General features: G+C 39.3%; 1 protein-coding gene across 1 annotated transcript in view; it reads right to left on the reverse strand.

Moving 5' to 3' along the window:
- Positions 1–1767: 1767 nt before the first annotated feature.
- Positions 1768–20509, reverse strand: part of AIFM3 (apoptosis inducing factor mitochondria associated 3) — a 70648-nt gene continuing 51906 nt past the window's right edge. Inside the window, exons 18-21 of the mRNA XM_063456959.1 lie at positions 14787–14862; positions 7386–7490; positions 4258–4278; positions 1768–3257 (exon numbers count right to left, since the gene is read on the reverse strand). Coding sequence (XP_063313029.1) covers positions 3218–3257; positions 4258–4278; positions 7386–7490; positions 14787–14862 — 242 coding nt within the window. The 3' untranslated portion in view covers positions 1768–3217. The remainder of the gene's footprint in view (positions 3258–4257; positions 4279–7385; positions 7491–14786; positions 14863–20509) is intronic.

Below are 20509 nucleotides of genomic sequence, written 5' to 3' on the forward strand. Positions count from 1 at the left end.
TCAGTTACCCTTTAACATTTACGGTCACAATATAGAAATACAGATGAGAATTTGCTCTTGAGTCCCTGACAAATGGCATTTCAATAATAAGAACGAGTTTGACTAACCCTAGTCTTGAACTGGTTATAGCCATCACAAAAAAAATATACGCATTGTTGTACATATATGAAACTGTTCTCATTTTCCAAGTAGATATATTTTTCTTTAAAATTCTCTCTCTCATAAAATACACTCTGTTACATAATATCATATATATATTATTATAGATTTGGCATAATATATATTCCACTATATACATTTTGTACAAAAAATAATTTCTAAAAATATGTTTTTTACTATGTGCTAAAATAACTCGTAATATAATTTCATTTGCTGTTCATTCTATAATTCATTGGTATATTTTACTGTAAAAGAATACATTGATTGTATGCACTGTAAAGTAACATTAAATCCATATTCTATACAATAGTGTAAAGCACACAAAAAAGGTAAATCAGCTTCCACCACCCAAAGGTATTTAAAACACGTTTTCTTACTCCTTGGTTTCCAGCAGCCCTTTGCCTTTTAAGTATTTGGTTGAGAAAAGCCACACAGTCTTTTTTGCATGTAAAATTATGATTTTCTAAATTGGCAGAATCATATTCTAAATTTTGGGAATGGCGACTCGATACACTCTCTCTCTCTCTCTCTACGTACAGAGCATCCAAAGCCAGAAACATGCAATCTATGGCACTCCAAGTATAGTAGGCAATGGCTCCCACAATGTTTAAATGGTTCAAATTTGTGAATATTTTAGCACAATAATGTAATTTACCAACAATTCCCTTTTTGATTAATGAATTACAAGTGGTAAATGCAAAAACAAACGCAAAACAAACAACTAAGTATTACTTGCTTATGAGCTTTTTTGCACTTTTTCTCACTTCTTGTCTTTCTTTAAGGAGCAATATTAAAAAAGTAGAGCATTTACCATGGAAACAAAACAAAATATTCCTTCTTCTGGCTGTTCCATTTTGCATCTAGCTCTTTCATTATAATACCCATAATATACACCCTCAACAGTGACAGAGTTTGCTTATTCCTGCAGTTGCTGCTGTATAACACATTTCTAAACCCAAATTATAATTGCACAAAATGCCATAATCAGTAGAAAATGCTAGATCCAAAGATCTTTGAGATAGACAAATCAAATGTATAATATTTCTGGTTTTATCATTTTTACACTTCCTAACATGCTGGTTCTTGAAACAAACTATTTTAAACATGTGTGAAACATGCATTTAACGAGAATTATAAATGAATATAAAATACTTTTTTTCTATATATATATAAAAAAGGCATTGACTTACAGAAATAACATATTTGGATTTGTTGCTGCATTCATTATGTTAAAGCGATCAAATTGAGGTTAAACAGATTTAATAATTACAATGATTTTTGTTTAGAGAATAATAGAACCCTCCCAATGTAGATCCAGAAGTTGCTATACGTATTTAAAATCTATAAAATACATGAAAATGGGATACTTCTACCAAACAGAAAATAGTATAATGTAGCTGCATCCCGTGTAAACATAGTAACAGTACAAAATAAAGAAATCTAAAATGAGCACAGTAAAAAAAAAAGTGTCGGAATAACTAAACTGATAATTTTGGAGAATTGATAGAGGTATTATCTATTGCAAAGTTTAAGCTAAATAGCAGTTATATCATAGCGTTGCTGGAGAGATTTTTCGGTTGTGCTATTAGAGCCTATTAGAGCCTATTAGAGCCTAAAATCTTTTGTTCAATTATTAAATCTGCACAATTCACAGTTTAATGAATAAACACTCATGAATACACTTTTTATTTACTTTAAGTCAGTGACATGCTGTAAGAAAAAAAACCAAAACATCTACATGGTTATTTACTAAAACGAGAATTCAAAGTCAATTCAAATGAATTTGAAATTTAAAAGTTTATTCCAAGCATCATGACCTCTTAAGTGATTTTAAGTTATTATAGTGTTTAGAGTCTGTAATTTCAGTGTTTTGCATTGAAACACTGCACATACAAAGTTTAACTTATCTGCTGCTGTATGTGTAGGTCCACCTCCAGCAGCATCATTGGGGCATCATTAGCAAGTTACCAATGCTTGCATTGCATTCATTGGGTGTAGTCAGCTTATGCTCTCAGTCAATCGATGGCCAGAGGGCTCTGCAGAAGCTGGATATCATCAGTGGCCACTGGAGGACCCTAGGGACCCAGCACAGGTCCTGATAAGCAGGTAAAGCATTGAAAAATGGTTTTCCCCATTACCAGGAAACATGGCCAGGGTATGCCTAACATCATAACCACTGGAAGCATTGTCTAAGTCAGTTATACTTCCAGTTTGGCTACTTTGGCACTACATTTGACATTTGCTTCAAATTCTCACTTTAGTGAATAATACTATGAAAGTGTTGCAGTTATTAAAAAAAATACTAATCTTAATAGTGATTGGAAAAATTCACATGTTACAGAGTAGCAGCAACGCTCTGTATAATATCAGCTACAAGGATCGAATGTTAGTATAAACAATCCAGTACTTTTTCAAATGTACCTATTTTTCATACATGTGGTTGACTGAAAAGAGGTACTGGAACAGAATAAAAAACTACAATGATAGAAATCATATTATATGAGCTGTTCAGCTGCTGTTAATGTCTGTACATTGCCCTTCAACCCAAATCATGGTTTGATAGACTATTTACCGTATATAATAAAAAATAGCAAATATTTTTAATTTGTCTTTAACACTTGCATGATGGGTGCCTATCTTCTACTATCTTTTATTCTGAACGGGAACAGAAATGCTTTCATTACCCATGCATTCTTAAAGGGGACTTATACAGAGTCTGGCCACAGCTCTAGAATACGTTTTTTCCAATTACTAGCAAAATGTATTTACAAACCCCAGTAGTGAGAATTGTAGTATATCAAGCTCATCCAGCTGTCACATTATTGGACACATGACAACCTAATGCTGCAGCATTAACATTGTTTTTAAGGTGGTGTTTTAGTTCAGTTCTTCCGGTGTCAGCATTTCACAACCTTTGCAGAAGGTAAGGATTTATAAAGAAAGCGTGTGGTTTTGCGTGAAAGCCAGGCAGGTACAATGTTCTCTGCAGGACAGTTGCACAAATACCGCATGCATGTTCGTCGTTTGATTCAGTTCCAGTTTTGGACAGCTTGAGATGCTAAGATCCCTTTCCTGTTAACCATGATATGTCCCCAGTTCTAAAATAGAAATATAAAGAAAATAGGTATGATTATGAGCTATATCATTCACTCATACAAACAGACAATTACGAATGTAATACTACATACTATATGAATACGAGTTTTTCATTTCACCTGGACTGTGCATTTTCAAATTGACGTTATATGCGTCATGAGCACTTGTCTGATCTAGCACTAAACAGGTTAGAAAGCATTTTTTCTTTAAGAAAAAAAACACAATTTGCGGTTTCCATTAAAATACATTTATTCTGACCCAGCTGTAGGGTATATTTGTTAAAGAATCAAATCTCACTATTTGTATTTATTTTGTATATTAAAACACATTTACTTACAAGGCATGGAACTATGAAAATTGCTACAGGGAAACCAACATGTATAAACAGACATGTGTGATAACAAAAAAATACAGGACAAGATTGTCTCTTAAGTACTCTGGCAGAATTATCTTAATGTACTTGCACATAATTTTGCTGTGCCTTTGGTGAAGCAGGGCACCATAAGATAAAATACAAGATGGTGGGACAATGATTAAAAGTTAGGACCGGACAACAGCAACTAGGAGGTTAAAATGTATGGATCTGCCCTAAGTGTTTCTCCAAGACTACACTGCCAAGGTATTTGCACTAGCCTTAAAATAAAGTGTTTATTTCAAGAAAACAAATAGCACGCTTGATTGTTATTTTCATTCATTGAAACATGCATCATACTGTTTTTTTTTATTTAGTTTTTTATAAAAGTTGATATATCTGCTGTATGCATCACCCCATGTTGTGATTTACCAGCCTTACAAAATGTAACTTGCTATTATTGACAATCTGCCTACTGTGGTAAAGCTATAAAATAAATATCACATATTCTACCAAACCATATCTCTATGGAAGGACATGCATTCATTGGCTTTTAACAGCGTTGTAGAAGGATGACATAATCAAGTAATGGTCTGTCACAACACGTTACACAACACAAAACACATAACATTTACATATTACGGACATACTTGCCATGATGAATAAATATCCTTTATTGGATGGAAGCGTTAAAAAAAAGAGTTTTCATTGTTTATTATATCTCAAAAAACTTTATTTTCACAGACACACTGTCCTAAATGAAATGAGCATACCGAGACAGTCCATAATGCCATCACACTGGAATATGTGACTTCTCATTCGCGATAAATAAGTAATGCTATTTGGTATTGATAAGGGGATTTATTTTGATCTAAAAGCAGAAGTGGTCATGGGGGTTGAAGTAAACATTTTAAATATACTATACTACATATTTTCAATTTCTCTTGTTTTCTCCTATGTCTATATGAGATCCTGGCGTTGATCTTAATATTTTTACGGAAAACATTGTGGGTTTTAATCATCTTGTATGCACGCACTTCTTTTGTATTATTCTACTTTTTGGAGTTCATGAAAGGCAATCCAGTTCAATAGGCAACACTTATAACTAAGCTCTTATATCAGTAGGTATTGAATTTTGTTTGCAAAAATAATTATCAGATTTATCGTCTTGTTTGTCATGTTCATCCTCTATTAGCTTCAAAATGCATGTTCTAATTTCTCTAAATGCAAAATATCTAAAGAAACATAGAACACTTTAAAAAAACGTATAAGTAAACAAAAGGCCAAAGACAAAATCGCAGGTTATTTGTAAACGCAGAAATTGAATACAAAATATATAAAAATCATTGTTTAGTAGATATGCCCAAGTTAACACTTGCATGCCTTTAATTCTGCATTTTTAATTGTGAGTATATTTAAAAACAGGTTGCAAAACCTGCAGTTCTCTTGTCTGCAGAATTTGCAAGCCCTCCCCTTCTAAACCCGCCCAGACTTTTTGTTGCTGTCCAATCACAGTCTTCCCAATGCAGCTCAATGAGAAGTCTTTGCAACGCAGGTGCTCTGGGCAATTGTTACCTCTTGAGTTTAGCTACACTGAGCTATGCAAACCAGGAAGTAACAGAACTGGTTGCCTGCTTGAAAGTTGGGGAGGGGGAGTGTAACCAGGTTTGTTTATAAAAGTGTCTATTTCTGTTTAAATCCGCACTTTTTGCAAAATGAAAAAATAGGACACACTGCACACATTTAAGCAAAGTGTTTTATGGGTCTTTTTTTCATTGTATTAAGCCATTTTAAAAGTTTAACCAAAAATATTAAATAATTTGAAAAGCTTATCCAACAATATTAAATCAAAAACTTAAAGGGAAAATATGGATTATTTTAGTTTTGACAACGTATATTCCTGCAACCTCCATTAATAAGACTTGTATAGCATAGTCTAGCATTCGTAGGTCTGTGGATGCCCATGAGACTCTAGATATCTACGTCTATATGAATGTCAAGAGCACCGTCTAATCTCACACACACATGGTCATTTGCAAACACCTCCAGGGGTATTACACATACACACTCATCCTAGTGTGAAAGCTTTATCAACCTAGATACTGCAGTCCACATGGAGATATTCCAGTGGCACTTGTCCAGGTCTGTAGAGCCCTGGGAGCCCAGACCACCAGCCCATGAAAACTCACACACCGCCAAGTCAGTAAAGGTCCTGCTCATTTCATACAGTATTGTGGCAACAGAAATTCCAATGCACCGTCACTTTTTTAACTTTCAACGGAAAATTTTGAAGCTGCATTCCACATCCCTCTTGCCAGCCCTCACATGTTAGTAGCCAGGGAGACAATTGCCCCTTTCCACCTATTTCCAGCCTAAACGTGCTTCCCACTATTTTCATTTCAAAACATTAAAAGTATAATCCTTTTGTGGCAAGCTCGTTTTAACCGCTTATTGTTACCTGGCTTGTTACTGATGATATTTTCTTGAGTATATAAAATAAATATACCTCACTGTCGTTCTGGCTAAACTAATGTCACTCACTTCTTGGTTAGTCTTTATTTAGGATGCCTTTTCAACAAATGTAAAATTTCTGCAGTGTCCATCACATTTTTAATGGGGAATTATAAGTACTATAACCCTTACAATCTCTTGGGGTCTTTGGGCAGTTTAACCGCGCAATCAAAGATCATCATTGCCATCCACTTTCAGACATATTTCTATGGATAAGACACAATTGACATTTCTCATAATCCCAGCAGCAAGAGAGGGCAGGGCTTTGGGTAACAGGAGAGACTTAATTTTGGTCAAGCCGCTTGAAAAGATTTGGAAAAACTTGAGGGATTTCCCCACACAGACCAATTACACTATTACTACTACAATAAATTGTCCCTTTAACAATGGTGTACTCTTTGCTGTTTTTTCACAATGGTTAATTTTTTTTAGTATTTTCCTTGGAGATCACAACAAATCTAACCACCTTAAAAGTTTGAGACACACTGGGGGTGGTTTATTAACGTGCCATATTCTGAAATATGCAGCAAAGTGCTAAAAAAAATGAGACTGTCTCTGCGGAAACCAGTGGAACCAACAAGCACATTTCATTGATGACTCCTTCCACTTTACATCTTTGTACCACTTTTCAGAAATGCCCCCAATGCACTTTTCAGATATCACCCAGCAGTCAATATTTTAAAGCACATATGATTTTTTTTAAAGGGACTTGCATCACTTGACAATATTTTTTTAAAACCAAAACTAAACTCTTGTAGACAAATATACAAACTAAGCAAGAAAAACATGGAAAAGCATGTAATAAACATTTGCAAACTTACTATAAACTTTTGGCTTTTTTGACACTCCTCAAAGTTACGTCAAATGTTTCTTCAGCCTCACCCCAGCTGCTCACCCCCCCATATAAGTTGCAGACTAGCCCACTAGTGACAAAACATGGTATCAGGAGAGAGAACCCTGACGTCAGAGCCTGCTCTACATGATCAGACTCCCTGTCTTCTCTCTCTGTGAGGTCCAGAGGTCCAACTGTACATATGTAAATCTGTCAAGCTTGCCTAATGCACATTTCCAGCATTCTTAGGGATAGGACACTGATTGGTTAGCTCACTGTCCTCCCTGGAATCGGTGTAAAAAGCATAAGAAAGAAAAAAATGGTAAATGTGAAAAGAAAATCAGAATGAAGCAACTGTGCACTATCCCAATTAATGCTTCTGTTTTTTTTTTAACACATTGTGATATTTTGTTATTTTTGCTTTACATTACTTACTCTACATCTCGCTTCCGTATGGTTTTTCCTGATGCCATTACTTCAGCCACTTTTGACACTATAGGATCATAGTTTATACTGGCAACTGCAATGACCTCATCGTTCCTATCATACAGAGAAACAATCCATGTTCTTTAGTGTGAGTTATTCAACAGTTATGTGAAAGTGTGCATTTTAACATAAAATCAACATATAGTTTGCATAAAATAAAAAATTAAGTCTGGGAGGTTTACCATTTTTTTTTCCTTAAAGAAAGATCATCTAGAAAATATGTCAAAGAAGAATCTATACTATAGTATAGAATATATAACTACAAAAAAATATTTAAAGTGGTTTTGTCATCAGAAGTACATTACCCTATACATTATGAAAAAACAACTTTCTATAATTCATGATGATTATATAATGTATACACATTTATTTCTGTTTTTAAAAAAAGACAAACAAACCAATAAAAGATTTCTAGCCTTGGACATTTTGGGCCCAGAGCATCACTAGAGAGTTTAAAGAACCATGGTCTGTTTCATGCACAGTTGAAAGTTGGGAGCTGCTATGCATAAGAAAGACTCAGATTGGCTGAAGCCGTCACAGGCTCTTGGCAGTCTTCTAACGGTTACTGAGGGTTTAAACATTGTGATACAACAGTACTAATTTGGCTGGACACTCCGGATTTGGCGTCCATCAAATAAGGATGCTGGTGGAAGGGGGATGATGGGGTACCCCAGTGACTCGACACAGAAAAAAAAAAGAAATTCCACTAGGCTGTCTGCCCATCTTTGATGTCTAGCCCAGTGAGGGCAGACCCTGCTGGTAGAACTGTTTCAGTGCTCCCTGCAAGGTCTATAGCGGTCACTCTATGCTTGTTTGGGACTGTACTCTTGTGTCCTCAAAAGCAAGACAGCAGGGAACTAAGTCAAGACAGGACCTGAAAATCATGACTATCCTGCAAGAATGGGGATGGTAGAGAAACATGTGATTTGGGGCTTTTTGTCCAGGGTTTCCCGTCCTAACCCAGGGGACACCATAAAAATTTTTCCAAACTAAATTCAAGGCACTGAGCTAGTACAAGAGCGTTAAACAGCCCTCTATGCATGGCGACTGCCAGTCAAACTAACGTGCATGCACGCCTGACTGACAAGTCTCCTTAAATCCTGCCCTGTCCAGTTTAACATTGATAAATCACAGTGTTTAGGGGTATGGAAGATGGCCACCTCCACATTGGAAAACTGGCAGAACATCAAATTGCAATAACAGCTAAATTGAAAAGAACACTATAGTCACCTAAACAACTTTAGCTTAACGAAGCAGTTTTAGTGTATATATCATGCTTCTCAGGTTTCACTGCTCAATTCACTGCCATTTAGGAGTTAAATCACTTTGTTTCTGTTTATGCAGACCTTGTCACACATCCCCTGGCTCTGATTGATACAGCCTGCATGAAAACAATTGTATCTCTTTCTCTCTAAATTGAACTTTAATCACATACAGGAGGCCCCTGCAGGGCAGGGCCGGACTGGCCCACCGGGATACCGGGAAATTTCCCGGTGGGCCGTCGGCACCTGGGGCCGGGCAGACATGTGGGTGTGCTGGCGGCCGCTGGAGGAACTTTTCTGGCGGCCGCAGGGGAAGCTGTGCTGTGTCTGCTCTCCAGCGCGCTACTGAATGAGACAGGGGCCGGAATATGATGTCATATTCCGGCACCGGTCTCATTCAGTAGCGCGTGAGCAGACACAGCACAGCTTCCCCTGCGGCCGCCAGAAAAGTTCCTCCAGCGGCGCCATTCCAGTTTCTTCTGCGGCCGCCATCCCTGCACTGGCAGATCCAGGGGGGGGGCAACGGGGCAATTGCCCCCCCGAGAATCCGAGGTTCTCCCTCTCCCTTGCCGGCTAATGTAGGGCTGGCCTGTCCAAGCGCCAGCCCTGCAATGTGCCTTCATGGACCAGAGGGGAGATCAGAGATCTCCCTCTCCGGTCCGCAGGCACTGTATGCTGGTCGCCGGCAGGGGAGGGAGAGAGAGAGGACCTGGAGGAGCTCAGTCTGCAGCTCCTCCAGGTCCTTCTCTCGCGAGCACGGAGCGTTGCCATGGCAACGCTACGGATCTCGCGAGAGTTCACTCTCACCACATGGACCACCAGGGATTCCCCACCGGACCACCAGGGATCGAGAAATGTCCCCCTCCTCCCTAAACAAAGGTAAGAAGGGAGGGGGGACATTATGTATATTTAAAAAAAAAAAAACATTAATAAAACCCCCCACATCCTTATCACACACATACTCTACAAACACACACATACACTGCCCCCACACACACACATTGTCCTCCAACTACATAGACTGCCCCCATACACACACATTGCCCCACATACATACACTGCCCCCACACACACACATTGCCCACCATACACATACACTACTGATACCACACACATACACTGCCCACATACACACACATACACTTCTGCCATACACACACATTGCCCACATACACTGCCCCCAATACACACACACACACACTACACACACATTGGCCCCCCACACACATACACTGCCTCATACACACAAACTTCCCCCCATACACACAAACTTCCCCCACTCACACTGCAACGCACACACACACACTGCCCCCCTAACACACACTGCCGTCCTCACGTACACACTGCAACTTTCACACACACACACACACACACACTGCTCACACAGTCCTTACACAAACACACACACACTGCACCCCTGCTCCTATGCCCTACTACAGCCCCATTTCCAAGCAGACCTCAAGTAAGTTGTCAAACTGTTCCTAAACGGTTTGACTACTTACTCTGGGAGGGGGTACTGGCACCATAACCACTACACTGAGCTGTAGTGGGTATTGTGTCTGGATTATTTCTCTAAATAATCTGCAAGTGCCCCTCCCGAGGTCAGGCTCTGGATCCGCCACTGCATCCCTGCTCCTCCAGCGGCCGCCATCACACCCAACTCTCTGCCCTGCATGACCCCCTTGGCCGGTCACCCACAGGTAATATGTGTTATGCTGTCAGTGTGTGTGTGTCATGGTATGTGTCTGTCTGTGTCATGGTGTGTGTGTGTGTCTGTGGCATGGTGTGTGTGTGTCTGTCTGTCAGGGTGTGTGTCATGGTATGTGTCTGTGTCATGGTGGGTGTGTGTGTGTCTGTGTGTCATTGTGTGTGTGTGTATGTGGCATGGTCTGTGTATCATGGTATGTGTCTGTCTGTGTCATGGTGGGTATGTGTGTGTGTCTGTCTGTGTCATGGTGGGTGTGTGTGTGTATGTGGCATGGTCTGTGTGTCATGGTATGTGTCTGTCTGTGTCATGGTGTGTATCTGTCTGTGTCATGGTGTGTGTGTGTGTGTCTGTCTGTGTCATGGTGTGGGTGTCTGTGTGTCATGGCGTGTGTCTGTGTGTCATGGCGTGTGTCTTTGTGTCATGGTGTGTGTCTGTCATGATGTATGTGTTTGTGTCTGTGTCACGTTGTGTTTGTGTCTGTATCATGGAGTGTGTGTGTCTGTCTGTGTCATGGTCTGTCTGTTGTTGTATGTGTGTGTCTGTCGTGGTGTGTGTGTGTCTGTCATGGTGTGTGTGTGTCTGTCATGGTGTGTGTGTGTCTGTCATGGTGTCTGTGTGTGTCTGTGTGTGTTTTAAAAATAGTGTTTTTACTCACCTTTTTTTTTTTTCCCCCACGCTATGCTGGTCTCCCCTCGACTGGCCCTGCCTCTATGGCTGAGATCATCAAGCTTGCCATAGGATTGGCTGCAAAACGCTACACCAATCAGCATCTTCTCATAGAGATGCATGGAATTAATGTATCTCCATGGGGAACCTTCAGCGTCTCCAAAGCGTGGAGGACCTGAATGTAGGTGCTGCACACTGTGCAGCACTGACACATGAAGCACCTCTAGTGACCGTCTGAGTGGCTGTCACTAGAGGTATCACTTGGAAGCAATGTAAACACTGCCTTTTCTCTGAAAAGTCAGTGTTTACATTGAAAAGCCTGCAGGAACAGGCTATAGACACCAGAACCACTACATTAGCTGTGTGTGTGTGCACCTGCTAGTGAACTTGCTTGCTTGCATGTGTGTGTGTGTGTGTCTGCTACTGAGTGAGCTTGTGTTTTTATGTCAATGAGCTTATGTATATCAGTGAGATTGTTTGTCTATGAGGCTGTGTATCAATGAACTTGTGTGTGTCAGCGACATTGTCTGTGTCTGCATGTGAGTATGCTTACTGTATAAGTAAACGTTTTACTATGAAAGGACCAATATTTTATATTAGAAAAAGCAATATATATATATATATATATATATATATATATACTCAATCATCTGGGGTGGCAAGACATAGCCTTACATATTACATGCGACAATAAATGGCGCATTGACTTATGGGGCTGGCATATATTTTTTTTCCAGGGCTGCTTTGTATCCCCAGTCCGGCCCTGCTGCAGGGTCTAGCAAGCTATTAACATAGCAGGGGATAAGAAAATCTTAATTAAACAGAACTTGCAAAAAAGGAAGGATAAACGTTAGATTACTCTTTCCAGGACGTGTTTACTAAGGCTGTGCAAGTCACATGCAGGGAGGTGTGACTAGGGTTCATAAACAAAGTGATTTAACTTCTAAATGGCAGAGAATTGAGCAGTGAGACTGTAGGGACATGATTTATACACCAAAACTGCTTCATTAAGCTAAAGTTGTTTTGGTGACTATAGTGTCCCTTTAATATAGCTTGCTTAGTTGCAAATTACTTAATCTGTTGGTATTAATGTTTCAAAGTAGATCTGTCTTTTTGCATATTTTGATTTTACATTAATCCTTTTTTGTCCCTCTAATTCTTCTTGTTTTCATTTTTACAATTCACCATAGTTTTTAACCCCTTAAGGACACATGATATGTGTGACATGTCATGATTCCCTTTTATTCCAGAAGTTTGGTCCTTAAGGGGTTAAGTTATACATAAGAAAAAGAAGGAAGTACACTTTCTCGTGGAGAGAGTAATCTCTGGATCATTTTAGATTTTTAATTTTGTAGACTTCATGAACAAATGAGAACAAAATGGAGGCACCCAGTGCAAGGAAAAATAGATAATAATTATAAATGAAGTCAAGTGACAAAGATGGGGATACAATTATTAAGGTACAAATGGCATAAGGAAAGAAAACTGAAAGAACAAAAAACATGACAGAGCCTCTTTAAACTAATTTATGAAAAAAATTAGGTGACAATGACAATTTAAGTATTAATAAGTTATTATATTTTATTTCTATGTCAATTGTTTACAACTGACTGAATTGGATTTTAGATACTAAATGCTCCCAGAGGGTATTTTTCAATTCCATTCACTTCCTTTAATTCTTTGGCACTTTGCAAAAACACAGTCCATGAAAGTTGTAATAAAGTTTAAAATATACATCATCCATCAAATCCAATGTTAAGTGCTATGCAATACATTTACACAAAAGTGATCCACAAGTCAGGAATTCGCAATGTGATATAGGCCACCAACAGAAAAAAAAATATGAACATATCATTAGAAGACCCTCCTACTAATCAAAGGCAGGGGGCACTTAATGACTGGCAGAGATTTCTTTTGTCTATGTCCACAGAGAAACAATTTTATTACTTACCTGAAAAATTACCTTACCACCCACACATTAATATTTATTTTAATTATAACAGATAGATATATATATCTATATATATATATATATATATATCATGGTGTATATCATGGTCATAACATTGACATTATTACCATTATATAGTTCTAGAAATAGATTTCATTTTAGAACAAATTATTACATTTCACAAAAACTGATCTGTTTGGAATTAATTACAAATTAGGAAAATAAAACATTATTAATTTATATTAAGTCACAATGAATTTCATACAAATAAAATTGTGTCAACCAACAATTTTGTTTCTTATTGTTGGCACACAATTGTCACCGGGACAGAATAGAGTAATGCATTCGAGATGACAGATTAAGTTATAATCCCATGCCAGAAATTGTAACAGGAGGAGTGATCAGTAGAGTTACCGCCTTGTCTAATGTGAGAACACAGTCGGTATTGTAGTATGCCCAAGGGACCACAGTGGCTGCTTGGAGGAAATATCTGATGAAAATGCTTCCATCGACATACAAAGTGCCAGGATTCTTCTTTATGACCTACTTATTACATAGAAAGTGTGTTTCTGTATTTCATAGCTTGTGTTTGGACAACATGTTTCTGGCCCATGTTCTGGGCATATTTAAAATTCTGAAAAGCAATGACATTTTATTGACAGGCTTTAAAAGCAAAATAACCGAAAAATGAAGGTGTACCTGCCCTGCAGAAATTATATGGCTCCACGTGTAGAAGCCTGATTTCTAGCAAATGTTTAAATAGAATTGTACCGTTACGTGTTCCATTTATGTTGCTACACCATAGCATATAAATTTAAAAAATCTGAATGACAAAAGTTTGTCTAAAATAGCCAAACCAAGACAACAACTGAGTGAAATAATTTTTCAAGAACATTTTGCCATTCAATTTTCATTTTACTACAATTAGGTGTTTAGTGATTAAACTAGGCAATCAGTGATACGGATGTTTGTATAGGATCTCACAATGTCTGCTTCAAGCAGTCAAAATGCATCATGTTTCGTTACGATTACAACCTGGGGTTATCTTGTACAGAAGGCATTTCAGCCAAAATATACTCTCCACAGCAACCCATTATAAAAAAAAACCAAAAAAACAAGATAGTAAACTTTAAAAATAGTTTCATGAAATGCAAATCATACAGGGCTCAGTGGAAATGTACAAGTATTGTCTTAGGTCAGTAACTCTAGAGTTCAGTCCAAAGAGATCCGGAAGATATGACCTTGAACCTGGAGCATCCGAATGCTCACCAACATTACCTGAACGCATCTGCGCAAGAAGTCATCTTACTATTGGAATTGTATCTCCCTCTCTGTTTCCTAAACAGTAAAATAACGCAGAGCACTTTTAACATCAGTTTCAAACAAACTGCTAAAAATAAACCACACGAGACTCATGAGAATCATATATTCTGTTGCATTTTAAAGAATTAACACAGAATTACTTGTTTTAAAGCTGCCTCTAACGACATAAAACACTATATTCACTGAAACCATTTGATTAGATATTCTAAGACTGAATTTCAGGAAACATGTTGCAGACATTTATGATATCACATTATGTCACATTATCTTCAAGTAATCAATTCAATTCAAAAACATGTCAGGGCTGTCTCAATAAGAAACTCTTTTCTTGAAGGGCTTAAAGTTATAATGATTATAAGTGTTCCATAGAATTATAAAGAAGCATTTCTTAAGAAACAATAAAAATCTATAGTTGTACTGTATAACATAATGTACCCTACCGTGTATAAAAAGCCACAAATTTGAATTCTTCAATGTCTCCTTGAATGACGACATCGTCAAAGCCTTCCCCATTCCCTGAGATAATAGAAAGGAAAGGGTATTTTGGGAGTACAACAATATAGGTGTCAAGCATATTAGAAGACTTTATACCTTTTATATTTTTCTGCAGCTTTAAACACAATAGCTGAATTTTAAAAGGAAAGGCACTAGTGACATCTATAGGTGGAACAGGAAACAGCAATATAGGATGTGGAATTTTGATCAGCCACAACATTAAAAGCAGAAAAAATTAGATAGGTGAACCGCGTTAGATATACAGGTTACTTACGTCAGGAAATGGAGTATAAATCTGAATGTGTGTATCTTAAAAAATAGAAAAAAACACAGTAATAGTGCAATATAAAATGGTAGTGACGTGGATATTTTTATAGTGCCAAAGGAACACTCACACTTTACAGAGCTATATAAGCTCTATTTATGTAGCCTGGATGGAATAATCCCCGTCTGTGGATTTCATTATGGATGTCAGCGCAATATTGCTTTCAAATGGATGGAGGGCATCATATGTAAAAGAAAATAATAAATCCAATGGTGTGGTATGGAAATACACAGAAGGTGAAGAAGGGAAAAAACCTACTTACATCAACTAGAGCAATGACCTGCTCTAGTGTATGGAGCTTTAGGTGGAACAATCCCCACCTAGGGATATCCGTGGACCCGGAACAGCTGCAGAGCAGTCTTGATGTGAGGTACAAAAATGGCTGGCTATATATATAGTTAGATAAAATATTACTTTTATTTGTGCATACAGAATAAAATAGAAGTACAAAATAAAAACTAGTCCTCTGTTGTAGTCCGTAGTCCTCACTCCTCACTTGACGCTTTTCACCGAAGCTTTTTCAAAAGTGAATGATTGCAGGTCGGGTCCTTGTTGTTTAAGTAGTCTCTTGATGTTTTTAATCAGATTCTGGTGTAGTATGCGTCCATTTCCGGTTTCTGACGTCATTTCCGGTTCCGGGATGCTGTGGTAATGATATACACTGCACATAGCTATTGACATGCACGGAAATGCCTCCAGTGCCATTTTGGATTAGGGTGGCGGTCCAATAGGGTGATATATATGAAAGCAAAGTTAAATCAACACAGGTATATATTAAAAACATATTATAAGTAAAAATGGTAAAGTACCAACAATGAAATCAGTAGTGAGGGCGGCCGTCATTCATTACACTTTTTACATGGCGGTCACCATCTTTGACACTGGCAAACTTTTGGAATGATGCTCAAACTGTGTTTCGGTGTCTGGTAATTGCAGATAAGTAGATAATAATTTAGCCAGGTGTATAGTATAGAATATAGATGCTTTATGGATTGTTCGTTTCTTTTACATATGATGCCCTCCATCCATTTGAAAGCAATATTGCGCTGGCATCCAAAAAGAAATCCACAGACTGGGATTATTCCTTCCAGGCTACATAAATAGAGCTTATATAGCTCTATAAAGTGTGAGTGTTCCCTTGGCACTATAAAAATATCCACATCACTACCATTTCATATTGCACTATTACTGTTTTTTTTCCATTTTTTTTAAGATACACACCTTCGGATTTATACTCTCTCCTGAGGTATGTAAACTGTATATCTAGCGCTGTTAACCTATCTACTTTTATCTGTCTCAACTTGTATTTCACAAGGCTAAGGGAACTCCTTGTGGTAAATAGCAGCTTTTATTGACCAGATAGAGAGCACTTATTTAGTTTTTTTGTATTCACAACATTAAAAGCACCTGCCTTATATTATATACAGTCAGGGAAAAGTCAGGGAAAAAAGTATTGGTTCCCCTGCTGATTTTGAACGTTTGCCCTCTGACAAAGAAATGCTCAGTCTATAATTTTAATGGTAGATGTATTTTACCAGTGAGAGACAGAATAACAAAAAAAACACATGTCAAAAAAGTTATAAATTGATTTGCATGTCAATGAGTGAAATTGTTTGACATGCGTTTTTCTGGATTTTAATTTTTTTGTTATTCTGTCTCTCACTGTTAAAATACACCTACCATGAAAATTATAGACTGATCATTTCTTTGTCAGTGGGTAAACATTCCAAATCAGCAGGAGATCAAATATGTCCCCCTCTTGCTGCCAAAACAGGTCTGATGAGTCGCGGCATGGACTCCACAAGACCTGTGAACATATTCTGTGGTATCTGCAGCAAGACAGTAGCAGTAGAGCCTTGAAGTCCTGCAAGTTGGGCCTTGATCGCATTTATTTTTCCAGGACATCCCAGCACATTGAATTGAGATCATGGGAATTTGGAGGCCAAGGCAACACCTTGAACTCTTTGTCATAGTCATCAAACTATTCCTGAACAATTTTTACAGTGTGACAGGGTGCATTATCCTGCTTACAGACCACTGCCATCAGGGAAAACCATTGCCATTAAGGAGTGTATGTGCTCTTAACAGTCTCTAGGTAGGTGGTACATGCAAAGCAACATCCACATGAATGCCAGAACCCAAGGATTCCCAGCACAACATTTCCCAGAGCATAACACTACCTCCACTGGCCTGCCTTCTTCCCTTAGTGCATCCCACTGCTATTTCTTCCCAGGTAAACAACACACACGCACCCAGTCAGACCAGGCAACCTTCTTCCATTGCTCAATGGTCCAGTTCTGACACTCACTCTCTTTGAAGCCGCTTTCGGTAGACAGAGGTCATCATGGGCACTCTCACCTGTCTGCAGCTACGCAGCCCCATATACAGCAAATTGTAATACACTGTGAGTTGTGACACCTTTATATCATGGCCTGCATTAAGTTTTCATCAATTTGAGTTTCAGCAGCTCTTTTGTGTGACTGGATCAGACAGGCTAGCTTTCACACCCCACATGTATCAATAAGGCTTGTATGCCCATGACCCTGATGTCGGTTCACCGGTTGTCCTTCCTGCACCACTTTTGTTAGGTACTAAGCATTGCATACCGGGAACACCCCACAAGACTTCCATCTTGGAAATGATTTGACCCAGTTGTCTAGCCATCACTATTTGGCCCTTGTCAAAGTCACTCAGATCTTGACCCATTGATAGGTGCCATTGTAACAATATAATCAGTATTATTCACTTCACCTGTCAGTGGTTTTAATGTTGTGGCTGATCAGTGTATCGCTGAGACTGTGGTATAACCCTAATTATGGGGTACATTTTTAGTAACACTATCCACTTTTAAGCCTGCCAACAAGAAAGTTGTTTCTGGTCATGTTAAGACAGCAGATTGAAGCTGTCCACTACTTTTACTATTTGTTAACAACAGAATAACAAAAAAATATGCATTCAAAACATCTTGGCAAAAATGAGACTTAAACCATCATAAACCGTTCCTTTAAAAGGCTACTCCAAGAACCATGAACACTCAGTCATTTAAAGTGCCCATAGTGCCTGGAGTCTGTATATGTTTAATGCTGCAAAAACTGAGATTAACAGACAGACTAATATTACCCCATCCAATACACACAGAGCTATTTAGTAAACTGAGGTATTGATATAAAAAAAGTTTATTCTGGGGGGCGGAGCCAACTGCCGAGCCGACAAGTCGCACCCGCAGCGAGCTCCCGACGAAAAGCGACCTAAAGGACCCCAAAACCCGAGATATTACCCCCCAATAAAGCAGACTAGCCACCGAAGTGGTTATGGGCAGGAAAAGCAAGAAGCCTAAGCCCGACTTGCCCCGGGTGGGCACCAGCATTGGAGAACTGTGGCGGCGAGCGCAAAGTGCCCCAGACCCTGTCATGGCCGCTTACATGGACGGCCTCGAAGACTCCGACGACATGCTCTCTGAGTCGGACGAGATCTGTCTGCCCGCCATGCGAGCTCCAGAGAAACCTGCCACAAAGCCTGCCACACAACCCGACTCAGCTCCGGTCACGAAATCAGAGATGAGGGAGCTGCTGGCAGAGCTCCGACAGAATATCCAGGAAGATGTGGCGGGCATGCGGAGGGACATAAAGGGCCTCACTGACCGCATGGCAACCGTGGAACAAACCTCCCATGCGCATAACAGGCAGCTTGCCGTACTCCAACAGGAGATGATTTTAATGCAACAACAACGCACAAAGATGGAACAGACCATGGCAGCAATGGAGGACACAAGACGTGCCCAGAACCTCAAGGTCAGAGGCATAGCTGAATCTATCCCAGAAGCTGAACTCCCCCACCTCGTGAGGCGCCTGGTGAGCACTATATTACCACCAAAACAGGCCAAAGGAGTGGGCATAGAGGGCTTATTTCGGATCCCTAAACCACCAACGGCCCCACCGACAGCAACTAGGGACTTAATTATCAAACTCCAGAAACGACAGGACAAGGAATTAATCATGGCCGCAATCCGAAACACCGCGCCAATCTTTTTTGAGGACATGACACTATCGATCTACTCTGACCTATCAAGGGGGACTATGGCCTGGCGCTCTACTCTAAGGCCTTTCACCGCTCTGCTCCGCGAGCGCGACGTCAAATACAGATGGCGATCACCTTGCAAACTCCAGGTGCTCCACGGGGAGACCACGCACCTCATAACGAACTTACAAGAGGCTGAAGCCCTCCTCCCTACACTGGGCCTTCCAGCGGACGCCATGAGACGACCTCCCACAACCCGCAAGCCACACAAGTGGAACCCAGCTACCTCTGAGCCCTTCGTTCCAGGCAGGCCCACCCGCACGACGCAGACCGCAACCACCACCTGAACCATTAAGAAAGGGGACTGTCAAACCTCTATGGCTGCTCATAACACTGCTGCCTTGTTCTCTTATTTTCTTAATTATTTTTTATTGTTTGCCTTTGTGTCTGGCCTACATCTGTCTCTGCTATCCTACTTACTACCCTCAGATAGCGTTTAACTGAGCGACCTGTACATAGTAGTATGTTTATACATGCGTTGGGGGGGAAGCACCCCGGAGACATACCCGCTAAAATGACTCCCTACCCGCCATAAAGGTCCCAACGAACAGCGCGGGTGCTGCCTCAATCTGGGCACGCGCAGCCCCATTACAGGCTTATACCAGGCCTCTAAGCCCCCACTCGACTTCACCCATACACAGACACAATTAGCGGGAGAATGTCTCGGACCTATCAAACCCAAAACACACACAAGCCTATACTCGTAGACTCTCATCTTACTCATAGGTCTAGTCCTAACAATGCGGTAACCGATACACATAGTGGACCCACGATGGGTTTAACGCGATCAGCCTTAAAGACCCTACTGTGTCCCGCCTACCAGACGAGCGACACCGCTCTATATGCCGTACGACTAAAGAATTTATTTTGTTATTATGTTCTTATTTTATTAATCAGTTGTAATTAACACGTTTTAATGTTTAGAAAAGCCTGTTTCTCAAATTCTACATACTTAAAAATGTGCAGACACCTCCACGCTACAGGAGTTTAACTACTGTGTCTCATTTTCACTTAATTCACTAAAATTGTATTGTACTATCATATGACACGCTACGACTGCCTGCAACTGCTATTGTGGCTGATATAGCCGTCAGTTTTACAATGCACAACAAAAATAAAGAATTCAAAAAAAAAAAAAAAAAAAAAGTTTATTCTATGTAATTTACATTTTTAGGCTAGAATAACCAAGCTGAAATGATAGATGATGAGAAGAATGTTTCCATTTCAGCTGTTGCAGCCTAACATTTGAAATTCACTTTGAAACCC

Source organism: Pelobates fuscus, chromosome 5 (assembly GCF_036172605.1).
Source record: "Pelobates fuscus isolate aPelFus1 chromosome 5, aPelFus1.pri, whole genome shotgun sequence".
In the NCBI taxonomy this organism is placed as follows: Eukaryota; Metazoa; Chordata; class Amphibia; order Anura; family Pelobatidae; genus Pelobates; species Pelobates fuscus.